A 22,000-nucleotide genomic window follows, 5' to 3' on the forward strand; every position below is an offset into this window, starting at 1 on the left:
TCAGACCTACAGTGCTGGACACTAGAATAACAATACAATACTATGGAAGAACTGTGTGACAAGGTTAGGTCAAACACATACTGAGTGGTCAAGTTATAGTTGGTTATATCGTAGTCATAAATTAATTGGATGTGTGTGAAAGCCTGTTTTGTCAAACTTTAAGTCACCTAGCTATTTAATAATTAGCATATTGTGTATGTTTTCATGCACTTTTTTAGCAGAGCTTTTTAGCGATCCCTATTTCTAAATTTTAAACTTTTTTGGGTAACACGTCACCGAGCTAAGAGTTCTTAATCAGTATTTGCTATGTGGCTCTTCAAAGGAACTTGCTTATAATAAAGACTTAAAGCTGTCTGTGGATCAAGTCACCTAGTGTAGGATTTTTGTCTGCATTAAATCTGCTTCAAAGGCTTCTAGCAAGTCCCTAGTGGGATAGTAATCAACATACACGTATGTGACTGGGTTTGCAAAAAGGGGTCTTCCACACACATCCAATTTACGAACTTGACAATCCATAACATCAGATTGGAAAAAGCTAATGACTTGAAATTTGGACAGCAGTAAGTACCAACATAGCTTGATGGATGGAGAAAATTTCAGCTTTATACATGTTACTTAAATACTAAGTTATGGTCTTCCATAGAAGTGGAAGACCCCTTATCCGGTCTCACATTAAGCAAATACAAGACTCCATACTCAATTGCCATGGAAACTCACAGTGGCAAACTGAATCTAGACATGCTAGCAGTTATACCTAGGCTGCACAGCATTGGCCACACAGCTATAGTCACACTTCCACTGAGACCATAGTCCGTCACCATACATACTATAGCATATTTATGCTGAGAGCTGACACCCCACCTGATGACGCTGTTAAAAGTAAGAAGAAACAGTGTGTGCAGAATAGCTATAACACAATGGCATGTCAAGAATGCTTTGATATTTGCAAAGTATGCAGGGTTTTTTTCTAGTAAGACACCTGTAAACAGGTGGAACCTAGTAAGACACCTAGCCACAAATTTCAACTAACAAATTGCATACTTTGTGGGTTCATAACAAAATTCCAGTCACCACAGGCCATTGTCTAAATTACTAAGACATGCATTGCTAGGATTCTTCAGTGGATAAACACCCCTCAGGAATGATGTAATAATCACCTCAGCTCCACCTAGGTGATTATTACATCATTCCTTCAGGTTGTTTATTCACTGAAGACTCCTAGCAATGCATGTCTTACCTATACTTGTCAAGCAAAACACTAACCTGTGTCCGCAAATCTCCTATCCCCATTGGAAACGGAAGGCTCTAAACTTCAGATCTTGATGCTCTACAATATTAATAATTAATATCTACATTATTTTTCCACAACTGATTTCTTCCATAATTTTTACAAAAATTTTGGTGATTGACTGTTCTATCAGAGTATTGAAAATTACACAGTGTACTCTCTCTGGATCTTCCCTTCAGGATTGAATGTACATATAGCAAGTTTTAATTCTATAAATTGTTGCATTGCATATACCAGAGGTACCTACTTTGGTGCTGTCAAACTCCTGCTGTAGGAATTCATTAAAATCTTTATCATTATTCTCAAGTTATACATACATGCATGATGCATACTACGCATATTTAAGGTTCTGAAAATACAGTTATCCTGTTAGTAACGGGAGTGCTTTTCAGTATTTCAGTAATTCTTCCATCGTACAAGCCAAAAATTCCACCTGTGTTTAGTAAATAGTGCAATTACAGAAACAAACACTAAGGACATTATACCTGTGTGTATGTGAAGTATTCTCTTCCCTTTAAATCTTGTTGGGTTCTTTTTGAGCTCCCCAAGTAGCCCCTGTACTCCCTTTAAAGTATATGTGGGATCAAGCACAATGCCAGTAGAAGATGCTATTTCTATTAGCTGCCCTGAGCACACATTTATCAGTGAAAAATTTAAAGACTGTAAAATACCATACTTAAGTCTTTATCAGTAGTAAGGCCATATCCTTGTCCTTTGTACCCATCCACAACATCCAATATGTCAGTTGACTTCACCTTGTCTCCCATTCCAATTGCTTCCAAAGTATCACCAACATGATCATAGAAGTAGTTAGCATTATCACAAACAGCCACTGCATGTATTCTGAAGAAGAGAAATGCTAAAACATAAGAGGGAGTTTCCAACAGATAAAATTTACACACACTCATATAACAAGAACAAGGGGAATTTGATTAGGGATCATAGTAGGGAAACAAGGGAGGTTGTCTACACTGGAAGACATAGGATATTTAATCCCTACTTCAGTCCATATACCCATACCTGACATAGGTATTAAATGTCCACTAGTATACTGTATGTATATCTTTGGGTGTAGGCGACCTCCCTTTGTTTCACTACTTGTTATTTCTATGACCCCCTAATCAAATTTAAAATTCCAAAATTTCCTTATTCTTGTTGGTTTACTTACTACTATAAACATATAGTGCAAAAAGAATGGTGTCAGACTTACTGTTTTTGTCTAAATGGGCACCCCAACGATCAATTACTAAAAAATGCCAAGTAGCCATTATACTTTGTTTTCAGTTATGTTCAACCCGTTACACAGAACACTATGAGAAGTACCTCTGCAATCAATCCAAGAAAACTCAAGTGAATCAATACCTTGAGCTGTAAGCAAAAAGAAATGGGACACAGAAGGACAAAGGTACAGGGGTGTAATCCATGATGGGCACATTATTATACTGTGGTATGCCAAAAGGTACTTGTCGGAGTGAAGAATAAAAAAATAATAAAAATTAAACCTGTAGCCTTAGAGCAACATTTGTCAGTCAGTCGGTCAGTAGAAATTTCCAATAATAAAAAAGTAGAGTAGCGACCTATTATGAGGCATAACAATAAATGCCAATAAACATGTTAATATACAAATTGAATTTACACCAAAGTACTTCTTTGCACTTGCTAAACCATTGAACACACTCTAATAGAGCAGTCCAAAAGTTTTATATTAGCATCTATCTCACCAGGGACCTGCACTGAAAGCCTATCAACTAGCTAGGCATATACACAGACTAATCAACACTGAAAATTACTTCCTTGAAACCATAAGCATTTTAAAACATTCAACTACATTGTATTAAAGATCCATTTGATACTCTAGTGCCTGTATAATAGTTTGAGAAGCTGCACCTACAGCCTCAAGATAATAAGTCGGGTATGTACAGTATGCAATACGCTTGTCAGGCTGGAGTGAGCAAACCACTATAAACAGTCATGGAGCTTCCTCACAGAGCATGCACATGCAGCCATTCCAGTGTGAGAACTGATAGTGACTGTATATACTGTATGCAGTTGCACCTGCAGTTTAAAGATAAGAAATCATACAGGTACTGTATATTATACTGTATGCATTAGTTAACTAAATACTTTTCTAAAGTTTTTCATCTTCAACATGGTTTAAACTTCAAACAATAACAGTACAGCATGTGATAGCCAAATGTAAAACCTACAAGGGATAAAAGTATTCCATACTGTTACACTGTATGAATGCATAAAGCTTTGTTAGAGTATTTAGCAGATGGATCTATATTTTCAGTCAACTTGCACATGCATACTGACACACTCATCTTTACCAGCATTTCTGTGGTCATGGTGACATAATTCATTGTAATTGCTAAGCAACTGCAGCTGTTGGCTATGTTTCGGGCTCGCACACTTACACACAATGTTCTCCCCTGATGTAACAAAAATGAAACAAATTTGAATGTGGTCAACGGTGCGCATGCTCGAATGTGAGAACCAGCAATTTGTTTTCATTTGCATATGTATCCTCATGCGATCCAATAGAAATTGATTTATACGTGAACAGATGATATTGTGTTATTAACTATTCGTCTTCTACATCATCCAAGAAGTCTAGTCACAAGGCCAAGCCTGATAGATACTGGCAATTACGACTTTGCCGTTTTGCGGCAGGAGAGAAGTTTGGCAGAGGCGAGAGACCTAAGAACTCAAAGTGACACAAAGCTGAGTCTTGTCTTGCCCATGGAGCTGTGACCAGAACAACGTGTACTTGCGGCTATCATTATTGTCAACTCGTGAGTAGAGACAGAGTGCAGCAGTTAATTAGCTTCATTGCATGCTAATTAGCCACAGTGCAATATTTGCAAATTTATTTTAATAAACACAATAAACAGGTTAATTAGCTGATTGAGTGTGACAATCAATTGTATTTCAGGAGCAATCTGCTACACCATCATCTTCCTCTCTTGTTGCAGAGGCCATTGGTCATGATGCGGGTCATGGTGGCCCTGTGACACAGGTAATCACTGATGAGTTGTGCTGCTGGCTCTTGTTGCTGTATAATTTGTTTCATAGGAATCGATCAAATTGCTTTGGCAAAGCCATGAAGCTTTGCAAGGTCAATTAGTGCAGCAGGTGTGTACACTGAGTAGAAAATAACATACACATTAAAAAACATCATTCTGTCAATGTAGCCGTCTATTAATCCTACTGTGCAGTTTGCTGCTCTTTCCCACACACCAGCTGTTTCTACTAACAGCAATATCATTGTGGTGAGTGTAAGGATATTTGTTCAAATTGTGTGCTATAAGCACTTATATTATGATTATTCCCTTGTAATTAATCACAATTATAAGTAACATAATTATAATATGCTGGTTATAAAATGTCACTTTTTGGCCTTATTCCTTTTAATTTAAAACACTTTATATAGCTTGTACTAAATCACTAAATGTTTATGTATAAAGACACAAAATATTAATGTTTAGGTGTGTTCTGGGCCATACAAGAAATCAAATAATGAACAAATGTCAACTGATCATAAGGTTAGCTGCCATTCACATGCCAAGGCTTATGTTCTGGCTATCTGACTAGAGTACCAGTCATTTGTATACTACTGTTGTAGCAGTCACCACGGTTGTCACAACAGTGACCACTGCTATCACGGCAACAACCACTATTGCTGTGACACCATTAGTGAGTAAATAAAAACCTATCTAGACATTGTTGTATGCAATATTATAATAGATTCAACCTAGCAGGCAACAGATGGCTGTTCCAGAGCTTAATGCTTCTGCACTTCCTGTAAGTACATGGTTGAATATGTAGTTGTGTTGCAATAGTCTCCTTCCTTGGAAATAAAGAAGATTTACAGGCCCAGCATGCCTGTACATCAGTCCTCTGTTGTTGGCTCCTCCTATGACATGTATGTCACTGCAGTCACACAGACTGGAACTGCTGCTCCACCTCAGTTGTCCACTATGTCTCACTTAGTGTTATCCTCATTGTCCTGTCCCTCTCTCACATCATTGTGTACAGGATCTACCATCTTACCTCTCATATGCCATCAGCAGCACTACAATCCAACACCATCTGGTAAACATTTGCAATAATTGTGCTGAAAGTGTTGGGTGATGCTTTTGTATAGGCTCCCTCGTCTATTTCTATTGCCACCACAGACCAGTCAGCTGCTTCAACAGCTCCCACTACAGCTGAGGTATGATAACAATTGTTGAAGCATGAAATAATGGATACTATCACAGGGAACTTCATTACTGGTGTCAACTTCACCTTCCACAGCTGTTGGAAATTATACACCAGCAACTGATAAGGTATTGAATAAATACATCCCACCTATTCCACATGGCTTACAGTACATTAAAATAGCTCTCCTTTTAAACTGTGACCGATCGAGGAACTTCCAGAGGATAGGTTGCCTTTAAAATGGAAGAATATGATGCTGAAGACAGAACAGCAGTGGATAGGGATGGAAGTATTCTGTGAAAAGTATAAGATCAGTGACACTGCTGCAATGAAGCTGTGGTGAGATCCACCAAAACCTAACATCACACAAAGCCAGCCAAACCCTGAGTTCTATGTCTTGCATAAGTGCCACGTAGAAAATGGAGTTTTGACTTCAAGTGCCCATGTTGCTATCAGTCCCTTGGGTAAGAAATACATTGTCCTTAACACTGTTCATGTAGGTTTATGTATGCAGCACAAAGGGTATTTACAAGAAAACTCTGAGGGAGGTGCTTGACTTTTTTGAGTCCTATTATTTAGCAACTGAAGGACTAAGTTGCAAGCATTGCAAAAAGGCACTTCAGTCTTGGGATTTGCAGTATGTCTTGCTAAAATTATTAAAATGACTGATGTTGGTACCCAATAATAAAAAAATTTTGAAACAGCTTCCGGAATCCTACAAGAAGCAGTTTCCTGCCATACTCACATACTGTGACAGAAGAGTGGTGTCTCTTTTAAGGGGTCATACACTTGGTAATAGCCCCACTGCACTTCACAATGCAGTACTGGAACTGCACACCGATGAGTGGTTGCATAAACAACTTCATTACCTTGAAGACTGTAGACGAGTACATAATGAAGTAAACATGCATTGCTAGTTTGTTTCCTCTTGCGATGTCATAGTGATGGAAAGACAAAGCTTTTGAAGCAATCAGCTCCTGAGTTTGAAGCAGTGGTTAAGATGCCCCAAGTACCATGTGATTGGTGTGTTCCTTAATTACGGCCATATAAAGATAGTACATAATCATGTGTACATTTAAACATCTGCTTTGGCATGCATGGCTGGATGATGTCTGTGTATGCCAGGGACATTCTCAGCAGGCTACCTCAGATTCTTGCCACCTGTACTGGAGTTTTTGGAAAGGTTTTAAAGATAGACTCCACTAAGAAGGTGTGTAAGAAGCTGCAGGGAATGGCTGCTGAGAGTGCTGCCTGGTGTACCAATGTTGGAAACGAGCGAGGGGAAGTGCTAATCTCTGTGCTAACAGAATCAGAAGGACTGGAAGGACTTCGTCCAATGGCAATTGGGATAATAGAGAGGTTGCATAGACAAATAAATTGCATATACCACTTACAGTTTTTTTGCTCAGATACAAGAGGGCCAAGCAATATCCCCCACTGGTAATGTACACAGACCGAGACTGCTGCTGTGTTGCTGGTAGGGCAAAGTGTGCACAACTGTTTAAGGAGTGGGATCATCTCCAAGTATGCAGTTATTGACATATGCATTACTGCTATTTTACCTCAAAGGTACGACTGGACATATGGCATTTCATGCGAAGGCTTGCTCGTGGCTGCACTTCCGAATCGCACCCTCTGTATGGAGAGTTTATGTCCCGATTGTCATGAGCTATTTTTGAATGGGATGAGACTGATTATTGGTGAGCATTTATAATAACACATACACTGTGTAGGAGTTATCTCTTGTATAATTGTGACATTGCAGTCGTCTGTGTGATGCTAAGAAAGGGTATCTGCAGGAAAAGGGAGTGAGCAACCCCTCCATGAATGCCATAGAAAAGGCCATTACTAAGGAGGAAAGGGCACAACATTGCCGAAGGGGAATAGAAGAGACCATAAAAGCCATTGAGGAGTTGGTGTTACAGTTCACCTCAGTCACAGATAACCTCACTGTTCCACTGCTCAGGTATATACAGTGACTTCTATTGTGTTCATCATTTCACTTACTTTTGCTTTTTCATGCAGTAAACTCATAGTAGACATTTCGAAAGTTGAAAAGAAGCATGTCGCATGCATCCAAGATCCAGATGGGCTGCCCTTGTATACTGTCACAGGTTATAGCACAAAGGGTGGGATGAAGTTGCCAGTCTTTCGTTGCTCACGAGGGACAACATCATTGGAATCATTTCACCTCCACCTGGCAAGGTATGTACACAAAATTTTGTACATGTACTGTACAGTAGCAGTTAGTTGCTCTATTAGATTTATCCCAGGCTCTTCAGCAAGTAATGTACACTTTCAAGCATTCTTTCTGGAGGGTTTGTCCAGATGGAACCAGGCAAGGGCACTGGCAGCAGTACAGCATCAAAACAATAGTTTACGAACATTTGACCTTGACTTAGCCTGCAAGGTTTGAACATTATTTTAGGGTATTGAATTACATCATTGTATACATTAGGTAAATAAACTACACCAGTCACATTTCCACACAATGTTGCTCCCACGTCATCATGCACCAACCAAACACAATGATATCGAGTTCTTTGGGGTGGCCTACTTAGTTAAGCAAACTGGCAGTGATCTCTTGCTTTCAGAGGAAACATTGTTCCCACAAAAGAAGAATCGTGCTGTTAGCAATGCTACTGAAGAAGAGAGTGATGGAAGTGACATTGAAGACAACGTCACTTCTGATGAAGGCTATGTAGATGGGAGTATGGAAGTCCCTGCTACTTCAGACGATCCACTGAAGTTTGATGAGGGAGCAGCCTGTTTGGAGGAAGAACATGAGGCAGAAGATGAGGAAGAAGAAGACAATGAGGAAGAATCTGAAGAGGTAAATCACATAAAGCTATATACTATCCATTTAATTACTGTAATACAGATGCTCTAATAAGGTCAATGAGGCCAGTACCTGCACTACCTCAGATGCCACTAATGACCCCAGAGGGATACCAGGTTGGGAGAAAGTTGCTCAATTATCCTGGCACTTCTTGAAATGACTGGGATTGCTGCACAAATGAGGTAGTTGAACAACTACAACGTTTGTATCATTCCCTCAATCCATATGACAAGAAAGCTACTGAAGCGTTGTTGAAGTCACAGCAGCATTTGAGGGGCAGATTTTGTAGCAGGAAACATGTTACTGAGAGCTCATGGCATATCACTGAACAGAAAATGAGGAGGTATACTGATTAAATTTTACTCAGCAGTGTTTATTTAAGTAAAATTTCATAGGGCATTACTTGCTGGAGTGTCTATCCCACTTCCACCTGCCAAGAGCAGAATTGTAGAGGCAATTTGCTGCTTGCTCAGTTTGAAGTACCAGTCTTCACAGATGACTTCTGGTGCAGGTATGTCATGTCAAAAAAGCTCTAGAGGGAGTCTGTTATGGCAGGTGGGAAGTTGAGAATCTACCAACACCAGTCCACACTAATCCTAAAGGAATACAGGTCCATCCGTGCTAGAGTTTATAACTCACCACAATTGCTAGAGGGAACAAACCTGGCTTTGTATCATGTCAACCAGAATGGCTTGGTAAATGAGTATTTTAGACAAGGAGAGGTATAACCAATGTTTTATGCGGTACACAGCAAAAGTGGTTAAAAGGTCAAACAAGGAAGAAGGAAATTGTCACTCTTATGCAGGGTCTGAAATTGACAGTGCCATCTCTGTGCTCTTCTAAAAATCTCCCTCCTGTTCAAGACCAACCATCCTCTTCTCCTCCTCCTCCAGAACCACACCATCAAATCACTGAGCCAGAGGATACCACAGGGCAGGCTAGGAAAAGAACCATTTCTAGCTCTGGCACACTAGGTAATTCTCAAGTCATGTATCGTAAGTTGAGCTATGAGGAAGCTGCCTCAATTTCTTCCTTTGCTAGTTCTTCTGACTCTGCTAATGATTTGGTGAGCCACTCCAAGTGGTTTAAGAGAATATATATAATATAATTGTACATTTCTATAGGGACTGCAAGAGGAAGTTGTGGAACATACTGTACGTGTTTTGTTGTGTAGTTTATTTGTGCACGCATTGTTATTTCCAATCTTAGGAACTGTGAGTCGTACGCAAGAGTGGCGCATACAAAGGAAGCAAAGACTGAAAGCTGCTGCTACTGCTGGATTGGATGTAGATAATCTTCCTCCACCACCAAGGAAAAGGCAAAAGCAGCACAAAACCCATAAGTGTAGCAAATTTCATAAAACTTTGAATGGTGAGTAGTGCTAAATGTACATTTTTGTTACACTGGTATGTTGATTATTATTAGCAAAGACTGGTCATAGTCAATTCCATGGTGCTTGGTACTGCCCTGCTGTGGACTCAGCTATACCAATAAATGAGTGAAAGGATAAGCAGAAGAAGCAGCATCAGCAAAAGCAACAGGTACGTACAATAAATACAGCAGTTACAACAACAACATCCTCAATTACAGCAGCGGCAGAAACAACTACAACAGCAGCAAAATCAATTACAGCAACCACAACAACAGGTATAAAGATAACAGCATTAACAATTACAACTAAAGTATCAACAATTTTAGCAGGTACATACAACAGCAGCAACAAAAACAACAGCAGCCACAGTTACAACTGCAGAAACAGCTGCCACAGCAGCAAAAACAATTACAGCAGTCCCAACAGCAGCAGAAGCAGCAACAGTTACAGTTACAGCAGATTCAGCAACAACTACAACAGAAGCAATTACAGCAACCTCAACAAAGACAACAGCTAAAGCACCAATTACAACAGCTACTACAACAACAACTACAGCAGCTGAAACATTATTACAGCAGCAGAAACAACCACAGCAGCAGCAGCAGCAACAACAACAAAAACAACAACAACAACAGCAGAAACAACAACAGTTGGTACAGCAACCTCAACAGCAACTGCATGCAGGCACAACAACAACAATCACAGCAACCACTACATCTACAACAGCAATTGAGGCAATTACAGCAGTCACAATTATTGCAACAGAAGCAGCCACAGCAGCAAAAACAATGGGAACAATTACCACAACTTCAACAAAACAGCACCAATTACAACAGCTGCAGAAACAGCAAAAACAATACCAATCTCAGCAGCCACAGCACTATGGCCAGCAGCAGCAGCAACAGTAGCACCAACAACAGCAGCATCAGCAACCACATCAACAGCAGCACCAGCTGTTGCAGCAACAACAACAACAATCTCAACAGCAGCAGCAGCACCAGCAACAACAACAATTACAACAACCTTGCAACAACAACAGGCTCAACAGCAGCTGCAGGGACCACAACCTCAACATCAACTGCAGCCACAAAGACAACAACAGCAACATTTTCAGTTGTTGCAGCTTGTGCAAGCTGTGCAAGCTGTGCAGCAACAACTACAGCAGAAAAAAACAGGCCTAGGAATACAACCAACACCATGCATACATGCAGTAAAAGTAAGGTATTGCTCACTTGATATAATTATATTTGACTAGCAAACATAAAGTTATTACATCAACACACATGTTTACTATAAAATGTGAACATGTGCGTCAGCACACATAATAGCCAGGGTCAGTATGTATTGCATATCAGATATATTACTATAGATAGTTATATATCTGATGTTTTATAGCTACTGTACATATAAAATACATACTGACTCTGGCTATTATGTGTGCTGATGTATTGATAAAGATATTGAATATGTACCATCAATGTTATGGGACTGTCTCACTTTCTCAGTGGAGCAAAGCCTTACCATGGATGGGATCTTGGTGGACTAACTAGTGTGGCTGAAACTAAAATCCTTATGATGATATGATGGCATGTAGCTGTACCATATAGTGCTTGCTGTGGCCTGAGTACATTGACCATCCTTGTAACTAGTTATGTGATCTGCAGCTGGTCTAATAAAAGTATGTGGTCTAAGCCTTTCCAAATGATCATGACATGGGTTAATGGTCACCTCACACCATATCTAGTGAATAGTGAATATATAGTAGCTTTATCAGTTTGAAATTAAATAATAATGCCAATAAAGACATGTTACATTACTTGGATATTGGTCTGGAAAAGGCTTTAACACTGTCCTGCTTGTTGGACCCTGTTGCATAATGGTCTCTGTTATTAATTTTACCTTGAATGGTGCAGTGGTTAACCAATATGCATAGGCTTCACTTATAATTGATGTACTTCAGTTATTAGTAATTCGGCATAATAATACAATGATGCACATTGTACAGAAAACATTGTTATTATATACAGTGATTAGGTATACACAACGTAGCTATTAGCCAGCATAGTAATAGATGACTATAGCTAGACTATATATGTGCGCGATTGTGGAAGCATCACAATTACTCCTAACCCCAGGTACGTTTTACTCTATGATGGGAAATCAAATATAACGTATGCTTCATTGGACTCATGGACACAAGTATAATAGCTATATATATCATTAAGTACGGTAGTACTTAATGGTAGGGATCGTCAAGGTTCACGATTTCCCGCCAAAAAATTACGCACCAAAAGCAGACTTGCAAAACTATCTCGGCGATTCAGCAGTATTGTATTACAAAAGTGAAGCACGATTTCGCCTTCAAAACGACACGAAATGCATCCTATGAGTTTCCACGAATTTTAAAAAAAATTCTATCTGATCGAATTTTCTAGTGACTGACTCCCTAACTGATGCCTTCAGCCAGGCCTAGTGGGAAGATGGCAACAGCTACAGTCCTACTTCTTGCATGAAAACGGCTCGCTTTGCCTATAGATTAAACCTTTCCTACACCGATAGAAATACAATCCTTGCGCTAGGGTCTTACCTTTCATCGTTCTTTAATGTCGCCATCGTCCTGGATTCACTACAGGTAGTGTTAATAACTCCACAAATGGCTTCAATGTACGGCGCTGTCCGCTTCAATAAGAGTGCTCGCTAAATAGAGTAATCATAATCTTCGCGGTAAAATATTCGAATACACACGGTTGAAAGTTCGAAGTTGATTTTGAGCAGGAAGAGCGAGCTGTTCACAATCGGGAAGCTTTGTACGTGTAAGTGAATATATTTAGCGACTTATATCTTTTGTTTCTGGCAAAGTTAACCGGCAAAATTAATATTGCTTGCGTTTGTAAACGTATTTCTTTGCTGTAAACAACGTATCTACCTCAAGTATTTGAGCGATATTAGAAATAATTCGTAGCAAAATAGCGTTAGCTAAGGGTATTGTGGTTATTATTGCTTTGTGTGTTTTCTCTGAGGCAATATTGGGTGCGGCAATGCCTTCGAAGGAAGCGGCGCGGAAGAGTAGAAAGAAGAAGAATAACAGGGCGTACTATGAAGCTCATACAGAGTCTATACTCTTAGAGAGAAAGAACAAGTACAGCAGTGAATGCCGATCACAGCGTCATGCTAATGAGTACTACAAAAATGTAACAGCGTCGCGTGAGAAATCAGCTGAAGCCACCAAAACATCATTTAACAAAGATTTGGCAAAGTCTCGCATTGAGTCAGCGGAAAGGCAAAGGGAATACTACCATCAAGACTTGGAAAAGTAACTTTAGTGTCCTGTGTAATAGAAACTGCATGCACATAAAAGATAAGATTCATGCAATGTTTGTAAAAAGTACACAAACAAGTGGAACAAAAAATTAGGAATTTTCAATATGAGTAGGGATCAAAGTAATAAAAAGTACTGAAACAAGAGAGATTATCTACCACCTGAAGTCATGCTAGTACACACGTAATCCCTACTTCAGTGCCATTATATCTTAAATCTTGGTAACTGAAGTAGCAATTACGTGTGTACTAGCATGACTTCAGGTGGTAGATAATCTCTCTTGTTTCAGTACTTTTTATTACTTTGATCCCTACTCATATTGAAAATTCCTAATTTTTTGTTCCATATATATACGAATATAACAAATTATCGATATCGATAATTTATCAATAGCTGAAGCTTATTATTACTGATTGTGGGATTGATCTTTCACTCCATTTTCCCCCCCGGTTTTCTCTCTTTTTTCCCCCGGTGGGGAGAAAACTTTTGATAGCTTTTTCTTTTAGCCACTACTATTCAAAACCTGACTAGTACAAGGTACGTAGGCAATGTGCAGTATTTGTTTAGGGTAAGGCCTACCAAATTCAATGGCTGGATTAAAAGCAAGCCTTCATGGCTAATATATCCAGGTATTGTGACCCTCATTAATACAGTAAGACCAGTACTTCATGATTGAGGCCATAATATTTCTTTTCACTACTAAGACCAGCACTTCATGATTGAGCTAGCCACAACATTTCTTTTCACTACTGAGGCTTTCACTACACAGGGTGGTCATCAAGTGCAATAATGTAGATTAACACATGATAAATGTATGATTTTAAAATAAACCAAAAGTAATAGAATGTGATGTTTCTGACACAATACAGTCACACACTATTACGTACTTTAACTTGGAACCAGTGAGATAATTAGCAATGCTCAGTCCTGAAGCTGTTCCCCCACTTCCAGTAGCAAACACAATATCATCATACTGCTCGGCTACTCCCTGTATATGAAAAGTACATAGTAACACATCATAGTAAATGGCAAGAAACTGCATTTTCTATTTCATGAAAATCGCACGAGACTTGCCAGAGGTATACCAATCTGTAAAATATTAAAAGTTGAATGTAGGATCATGTAACCAAACTTGTAAAGGGGATGGCTAAACCAATTTAACTTGAATAAAAAGATATTCCATTTTCTTCTGGGCTAAACTAAGCTACTGTATATTTTTCAGTTTACATTGAAGTACTGGCTTCCTGCCTACCAAACAAACCAACTGTTTATATGTTTATTGTAACTTAAGTAAACAGTTACGATTAAATCTTGTTCAAGTCATAAACAAGAAGTTATAGCACAACAGGGTGCGTACAAGGTAGTATGCTTGCCTATCCTCCGCCATGCACTTATAAATGGATAAGTGATACTTGAAGACAATGTCTGTGTCTGGAAGTGAGACTGTTGGTTGCTTTGTAAAAAAATATGTTAATCTTAAACAATAGACAAGGTTCCTAAGTCAATAAAGTAGGATTATTAATCACAATCTTTTGTGAACTGTACCAAACATTAGGTATGAAAAAATAAATGTTGCATGTGTATTTTAATATATGTATGCTAACTACTTAAGGCATCGTTGTCTAAATCGCATGATGCAGTACCTGGGACCTTCCTAAGCACCTCAGTTACATCAGAGTAGCTTACAATACTGTATATATCATACATTATATCTTCTTATACAGTACGAAAAAATAGCACTCTTTTCTCCATATGGTGTATGTTTTACAGTATGTTAGAGTTAAAGCACCGCCATGCGTGTGTATGGAAAATACAGTACGAGGGTGTGTGTCGAGAGGCTAATACAGCAAGAGGCTTCGCCTCGTGCTGTATTTGCCTTGAGACACCCCCCGAGTACTGTATGTTTCGTACACACAAGCAAGGTGGTGCTTTAAGTGTTATATTATACTTCCTGGTCACGTCTGGCTTGGAGCAATTTTCTCTAGTACTCAAACCGCTGCGATTTTCGGTGATAAGGATATCAGTAAGTGTTCATATAATCTATTTCTAGTTGTAGAACGAACTAATAGGATTAGTTTGGCTAGTTTTAGCGATTTACAATGTCACACACGTGATCAATCGTGCTGTCTTAGTGGAGTTGTGTTTAAAAGCTTCGTGATCAGACGATTAGTAAGTGTTTATACAATCTATTCCTAGTTGTAGAACGAACTTGTAGGATTAGTTTGGCTGGTTTTAGCAAATTACAGTGTGTTGTTTACATTACATTCCTTAAATAAATTATCTGCATAACTGTACTGTATTTGCCCAAGTGTACTGTATTTTCCCAAGTGTACCATATTTTCCCAAGTGTACCGTATTTGCCCAATTAGCTGCATAACTGTACTGTATGAGTATACAGTACAGTTATGCAGTTGATTAGTACTCTATGGACAATACAATACGTGGCATCGCCTTGATCCTCCCACGCAAAGTACAATATATATGTATTTACCTGATCTAGTAGTTCTCTGAATGCTTCAATATAACCCCACATTCCTGTCAGATTAGAGCCTCCTACAGGCATATTATATGGTTTCTGTCCACTTGATCTGATAACAAATAACCATTCTCAGATAAAATGCATTGGTGATTTTCATCAATTACACACACAAAACACTCACATATTATGTAAGTACAGCAATTAACAAATACCAGCAATCAATATTTTGGTAAAAGATACCACTGAAATTTGCAGCTGGGACGCAATTTAATAAGAAATTACTAACTAGAAAGAATTCATAGAATGTAACAATGGATACGGTGGTAGAATGTCGTGTAAGTCACGGTGAACGAATAAAGCTGGTGTGCCATATTGTGGTATAATCACATGGACAGGAAGAAAGAAAACTAATAGCCCACCAAGTAGGACAGATCACACATCAAATTCAGTCGACACCACTCCAACCATTTCCAATATATGGGTGGCCAAAGCTTTTTTCCATCATTTTTGAGAGCCATTATTCTTTTTGCATACCTTGCAAAACTTACAATATTTGAATGGTTTCAAATTAGTATTGATGTAAACCAGGTGCACCACTTTTCCACACTATATATTACTATTCAGCCATTTCTTTAATTTCACTACTTTATATCTGACACTTTGTTGAAGATGGCGGCACCACAGCTTGGCTGTCGAGGAATGGATTTGGGTACACATGAAATTACATACAAAACTAGCACATTTTGGCACTTTATATAGAAATGTCATGTAGTACATAACAACCACAACTGTATGTAACCTTAATTTATCAGCATAGGTAGACATTTTATCCTTTAAACCTGCTACATAGCCAAGTTCATTTGTTTTTCCTTCGTAAGACAATGGTGGCACTAGAAAAACATTAGCTCCTACCAATCTGTCCAATAGCAAGTTACCATTACACTGTGCTTTTGATGGGTCCTATGAAATAAAGGTCATGTAATACTATCTATACTTCAATTGCTTAATTATGTACCAGATTTCCTGGACACCGCAAAAACAGGTGGCTATCTAGGCCAATCTGTCTGCTAGCCACTGCCGCTGCTCTGCAAAAGTTGGACTGTAGACCTCCACATGTAACCACACAATTACATCCTGTCTGAACTGCTTCAGCCAAAAGAAACTCCAATTTGCGTACCTACATCCATCCATACATATGTGAAAATTAAAAAAAAAATGTAATGGAAATAATATATTATGGTCACAGCTGATACCAAAATTACATGTATTTAGAATATCAGCTTTGGATAAATATAGTATTGTCAGGAATTGTGTTTCAAGGATAATATGCAGCATACCCTTACCCGGAAAAATCTGTAACCATATTTGTCAAAAAAATAAAGCAAATCGCAAGTGTATTATGTGTAACACATGAAATTAGGTTGTGCATCCATATGGTGAATACACAGTGAAGTTGAATTAAAGTTGCCATGCCGATCACGTGATTAGGGGAATTAAAACTAGACTAAGGGCATGTAATGCAGCAAATACCTGTTGTCTTCTACTGTAATCCATCTGCAGCGCTAATGTGCAAACAAATAGCTTGCCTCTTGGGAGTTTACATGTTCTAGCATTATATAGTTCCTGTTCCCCTCACTCCTAACCTCCTAGTAGCTTCTTGTCAATTTTCTAAGTTACTGTACATTTGTTTCTTTTGCCTTTGGCTCTGTGTTCCTATCCCCTTCAGTTCTGTCCTGCTCTGTTCTTGCCCTTCTCCGGAGTTCTTATTCCTGGCGCTAAATATATCAGGTGGGTTCAGCAAGTTTGTGTTGCTTGGCATCTATGTTTTACAATGGATGTCACTCCAGAAACTCAGCTTTCCTTCATAGCACATTGTTTAGAATAGTTCAACACGTACATCACACGCATCTGACGTTATTACTATTGATATAGCAATAGGACTTCAAAGTAACTGTGTTTCCATAAATTAACATTATATTATGCTTCAAAATTTTGGTCTGTTTGCCTACTTACTGAATTATAACATTAGTTTTTAGCTATAGGCATGAATGGATACATTATTTGGGGGTAGAGGAAACCCCCATCTTACTACTACCAAAGGGTCTGCATTATGACGTAGTGTAGGGCTGCAATCACCATTCCATGTAATGTGAAGTAGCTGTGCTCAAAAGACCTGTTTACGAACTTGCAATAATGACAATGATTTTCATCACTGTACAGCAAGTATAACATGCTAGAAATTTCTATTAATAAACTCATCGGTGCCAGCTTGATGGTGATTAATGTGCAGCAAATCCTGGATCACTCGATGCTATGGTTTGGGAGTTAGCTGGACCTTGGACAGACAGAAAACTTTATATAGTAGGCAGCAATGATGTTTAACCAGGAAGACCCAAGGCTGTTCTGTAGCTGTGTACTGTATACAGCCGAGTAGGCTGGAGCAATTGGAGTAAAGTTACTTATTCAGTAGCGGTCATTTGAGCCTAGAACCTTACAAATGCCTAGCCACTGGCCTACTACTGCTTATATATAATTATATATATATATTAGCAAAAGTCAGCTCACTAATTTTGTCCAGTGTGCGGAAGTGCATGACAGTTCCTATTTGAGTTCCTTGTATTGAGCTCTAGTTCCTGTTAGTATGCTCAAGATTTAGTCCAAATTTAACTTCATAGCAACTAGATAGACTATATACATACAGGCTATAACTGCGGCAATGGACAAAGCAGAAGTTTCCAGAGGTCAAAGCACATTGATAAAAAGTACTGAAACAAGCTGGAGTAGTGCACGATATTACATCACAGTAAAACAATAAGAAGTGTTATATCCCTACTGTGCATTTCCATTATGGTATCTTGAGCACAGTAGGGATATAAACACTTCTTATTGTTTTACTGTGATTTAATATCGTACACTACTCCAGCTTGTTTCAGTGCTTTTTATCGAAGTGCTATGGCCCTTACTCTAGTTGAAAATTCCAAATTTTTCTGTGTACTTGTTTGTTAACTTTATTTTGTAAATAATTGTTATGACTGGTGAACACATGCATACCGCATCTGAAATGGTGCCGCGCACCCCAGCTATATCAATTATTGTCTGAAGTGAAGTATCCATTACGCTTCGTTGTCAGCTATGTTCAACCCATTACACAGCATTTCGGATCAAGAACTGTTCGAAAAACACCTCTGCAATCCATGCATACCAAAAGAAAGAAATGGTGCCACGTGTCCCAGTTATATCAATTATCTGAAAAGTGAAGTATCCATTATGCTTTGTTGCTGGCTATGTTCAATCCGTTACACAGCAGTACGAATCAAGAACTGTTCGAAAAGCACCTCTGCAATCAAAATAGCCACTACGAAAAATACAAGACGATTTCCATTATGAAGGGAAGCCATCACATGCTACCGCCTAATCGATACTTTTCGCTGTCAGCAAAGATGAATGGGACACAAAGGAGGACACTGGTAAGTCCATGAAGAATGCATTGTACGTACTGCAGTATGCCAAAAGGCACCTCTCGAGCCGAACAGTGAAAAAATTAAGCCCGTAGCCTTAGCTGTTATCGAGTTACACTTGTCTGAAGGAATCAGTCAGTTACTTAGTCAGTAGAAAATTCCGCATAATAAAAATTCCATAGCAACTTGTTGAAAGTGTTTCGGGCCGATCTGAAGGCATGTTTGTGCTTAGTTTTACCTAACCAATACTGCATGCCTCATCATCATCAGGGATAATTGAGGCTGGTTTTTCGGTGATGTTATTTTGTGGGCCACACCTACTCCTTTGTGGTCCCTACTATACGGTACTATCATACTGTATGATATATATATATATATATATATAATATCTGTACTGGTGTTTTTGTAATAACATTCATTGGTAAGCAATACCATTCGTGGTTGATATGACATCACAAACTAGTAGTTCCGCCACAGGGTGGTAAGTTAGTTATCATTGGGTGATGATTTATGGCACAGTAACAGAGACACTCTGTCTATAGTATGGTAGTTATCACCTAGTGCCGCACTTTGACACTCCTACACACTGGGATCTAAAATTCAATTATTCATATGGTAATACTGTTTAAGTATGGAAACCTAAAATGTCACCTTGAGACATCTTAAATCACCTTTACTGAATATTAGACTACAACAAGTTTGATACTGAAATTTGATTGGCTGAAAACGTGGTCTCTAAATCCCGTAGTGCCACGTTCTGAGGCGATACGAAACACAGCAATTATGCGCCTGTAACATTGACAACGTTGGGCATTTAAATGGCTAGTAACAGCCGTACTGGGTAGCAACAGCCATGCTGAATTAGAGGGAGGTGTAGAGAGATTGTTTTTAGTAATTGACGATGATACATTTCTTGTTTACAAGCAGTTGTCAACTCAAGGTACAATAACGAGTTGTAGTATAAATATAACGAGTTGTAGTATAAATAAGCTAGATGTCAAGAACCAATGGGTCTATGAATCCTGAGGGTCTTAGTAGCGCCCGAGTGTAGCGAGGGTGCTACTAAGGGCCTGAGGGTTTTCTAAATTCTGTAAAACCCTGGTTCTTGATGTTTAACTGTTATATATTAGCCGAATACAGCATTAAAAACAAGAAAATACTTCCACCCTTTCAATCCAAAGGGATACACCATGCCTATGAGGTCTGTAATGTTGTTTTTTAGTTGCTAAACACATCTCTCTATACATGTATTAATAACAGAAATAAGGCCACATAAACTTAATTATTAGTTTCTCATCCTCCTGTACTCAAAGTAGCAGTGCGGGAGGGTGGAATTTTATTTTATTTTTTACTGACCAAATAGCTGAATTAGCTAGCTAAAATGACTCAGAATGCAGTTTTCTTAAGACTGCTCTAGCAAGGTAGCAACTTTAGAAGGTGCTGGATAGCTGCACTCAGCCACCAGTGGTCTTACTGAGGTAAGAAAAATGGCTATGCAGGTGGGGATGAGAAACTAATAAATAAGTTTACTGTATATGTGACTGAATTTGACAAAACCCGGCTTCGACGCACAAAACTTCGTTAGGAGATATGGCGATTTTAAGTAATCATTGTGTAATAACTTCCCAGTGCCTACAGCTGTGCAAACAAAATTTGCACCAAGTATGCATCTATTTACTAGCTATCACTGAGTGGGTGTATACATTTCTGATACCCAAAATTAGCCCTGTTTTGGGCAGCTTTTCTCGAGTGGGTAATAATATCACAGGTGATAGTAATAGGGTGGAAGGGTGGGGGTGGATGGTGGTCTTAATATACGGGTATAAAATGGAGTAAGAAGACGATTGGAATCCAGAGGCCAAGTTTGGGCTCTCCATGGCCCTCAAATCACTCCAAATTGACCGAGAACACTATTGGTGAGCTCTCTGTGAAGTCCCAGCTCACTACACACCATTATCACAAAGCCATGGCCATTCAATGGCGCCAATCTCCCACTCGTGGCTTTGACAGGGTCGGAAGAAAGCTGCCACAGAAACCAGACTTGCCAGTCCTGAAGGAAGTACAGTGTGGAATGTGATAGTGTATTAGGCCAGCAATCCATTTCTGGTAAAAACGTAAGTTTGATTTTGTGTGTGTGGAAGCCTTGTTATGTGAAATCCGGTCACATATGGACTAATGAAATTTCAAGCAGTAGGGTGAATCGAAGTGATGCAGGCAGGGATGAAAAACAATCGAGTTTGCCTGGCCTAACAATACTAGTGCATTGTTTTATTAAAGTACATGTATAAACCTTATTTCCACTCAGAGTGCATCCAGTCAGGTCATCTCGTTTAATAGATACAGAAAAGCCATCAGGAACTCCATGCAATCTCCAAGGGTGAATGGGAGTTGGTCTAAGTGCGAGCTACAGAAATGAAAATGACACAATAACTGAATAACCTCGACAATAACCCGAACAATAACCCGAACAATAACCCGAACAATAACCCGGCGCTGTTTAATGCTCGTAAATACAATTCATGTTACTGCAAAATCCTACCTTAAGATAAGTGGATGGAACTTTGTTTAAACATGTAGTCCAATCAGGAGCAACGTATTTTTGCAGCAACGCTGACATTATTTAAGATAGGCACTGGCACCATAGATACTAGAATACATAAGGGCACGTGGGCACTGGTAGGACAATGAAAATAATCGAAACCCACAATTACAATAGTTAGGTAAGCTTAATATTTCAAGTACGCAATGCCTCGTGTTACTCACGTGGCCAGCCAAAATGGTAAGTCTTACTTTGTTGTTTTATGTGAAGAACTAACGGGTAACTGTGGTTTCGTCCTCGGGATGCGTTACTAGTTTACTAGTCTCGCGGCGCCCGACCCTAAAAAGTCGGGCGCCGCGACTTTTTAGGGTCGGGCGCCGCGAGACTACTAGTTTACTTACTATATAACGGAACTGTTCCGTTCCGTATAATAATGAACCCCATCAAAATGTGCGGAATTGGTGTTGTGTTATGGCCCTTATGGGGCTTCATAAAATATCCCA

The 22,000-nt window shown here is 39.0% G+C and overlaps 3 protein-coding genes across 4 annotated transcripts; 2 read left to right on the forward strand and 1 right to left on the reverse strand.

Annotated features, from left to right (window-relative positions):
* Nucleotides 1-1,565: 1,565 nt before the first annotated feature.
* Nucleotides 1,566-21,656, reverse strand: LOC136250654 (uncharacterized). The gene is made up of 9 exons (XM_066042879.1): nt 21,498-21,656; nt 21,249-21,362; nt 16,516-16,677; nt 16,300-16,460; nt 15,513-15,609; nt 13,909-14,009; nt 1,965-2,131; nt 1,774-1,914; nt 1,566-1,721 (listed from the first exon to the last, which is right to left on the reverse strand). The coding sequence occupies exons 1-9, from the start codon at nt 21,573-21,575 to the stop codon at nt 1,630-1,632; spliced, it is 1,113 nt and encodes a 370-aa protein (XP_065898951.1). The 5' UTR covers nt 21,576-21,656; the 3' UTR covers nt 1,566-1,629.
* Nucleotides 6,573-8,502, forward strand: LOC136250655 (uncharacterized). Its single transcript, XM_066042880.1, has 8 exons — nt 6,573-6,850; nt 6,901-7,015; nt 7,061-7,191; nt 7,257-7,457; nt 7,517-7,696; nt 7,754-7,901; nt 7,950-8,324; nt 8,386-8,502. Exons 4-8 carry the CDS (start codon nt 7,315-7,317, stop codon nt 8,488-8,490), a joined length of 951 nt encoding a protein of 316 aa, XP_065898952.1. The 5' UTR covers nt 6,573-6,850; nt 6,901-7,015; nt 7,061-7,191; nt 7,257-7,314; the 3' UTR covers nt 8,491-8,502.
* LOC136250656 (uncharacterized) lies at nt 8,542-10,976 on the forward strand. 2 transcript variants are annotated; one of them, XM_066042881.1, is made up of 8 exons: nt 8,542-8,673; nt 8,726-8,841; nt 8,886-9,025; nt 9,082-9,304; nt 9,540-9,701; nt 9,756-9,871; nt 9,921-9,977; nt 10,029-10,976. In XM_066042881.1, exons 1-6 carry the CDS (start codon nt 8,666-8,668, stop codon nt 9,830-9,832), a joined length of 726 nt encoding a protein of 241 aa, XP_065898953.1. In that variant the 5' UTR covers nt 8,542-8,665; the 3' UTR covers nt 9,833-9,871; nt 9,921-9,977; nt 10,029-10,976. The 2 variants fall into 2 exon arrangements, with proteins under 2 accessions (XP_065898953.1, XP_065898954.1); XM_066042882.1 differs by lacking the exons at nt 9,756-9,871; nt 9,921-9,977; nt 10,029-10,976 and adding an exon at nt 9,455-9,484 and having other exon boundaries at nt 9,082-9,396; nt 9,540-9,679.
* Nucleotides 21,657-22,000: the final 344 nt, after the last annotated feature.

The sequence above is a fragment of the Dysidea avara genome, chromosome 3, assembly GCF_963678975.1.
Source record: "Dysidea avara chromosome 3, odDysAvar1.4, whole genome shotgun sequence".
Taxonomy (NCBI): domain Eukaryota; kingdom Metazoa; phylum Porifera; class Demospongiae; order Dictyoceratida; family Dysideidae; genus Dysidea; species Dysidea avara.

Excerpts from the sequence above, each read along its gene's own strand:
- LOC136250654 (XM_066042879.1), bottom strand. The coding sequence starts at position 21,575 with ATGTCAGCGTTGCTGCAAAAATACGTTGCTCCTGATTGGACTACATGT. Across the intron at positions 16,678-21,248 it reads GCACTCTGAGTGGAAATAAG|GTACGCAAATTGGAGTTTCT; the intron begins GTTTATACATGT and ends GGATGGATGTAG. Across the intron at positions 1,722-1,773 it reads AATACTTCACATACACACAG|GTGGAATTTTTGGCTTGTAC; the intron begins GTATAATGTCCT and ends TACTAAACACAG.
- LOC136250656 (XM_066042881.1), top strand. Across the intron at positions 8,842-8,885 it reads ACAGATGACTTCTGGTGCAG|GTGGGAAGTTGAGAATCTAC; the intron begins GTATGTCATGTC and ends CTGTTATGGCAG. Across the intron at positions 9,702-9,755 it reads ATTTCATAAAACTTTGAATG|CAAAGACTGGTCATAGTCAA; the intron begins GTGAGTAGTGCT and ends GATTATTATTAG.
- LOC136250655 (XM_066042880.1), top strand. The coding sequence starts at position 7,315 with ATGAATGCCATAGAAAAGGCCATTACTAAGGAGGAAAGGGCACAACAT. Across the intron at positions 7,697-7,753 it reads TTTCACCTCCACCTGGCAAG|ATTTATCCCAGGCTCTTCAG; the intron begins GTATGTACACAA and ends TTGCTCTATTAG. Across the intron at positions 8,325-8,385 it reads ATGAGGAAGAATCTGAAGAG|GTCAATGAGGCCAGTACCTG; the intron begins GTAAATCACATA and ends TGCTCTAATAAG.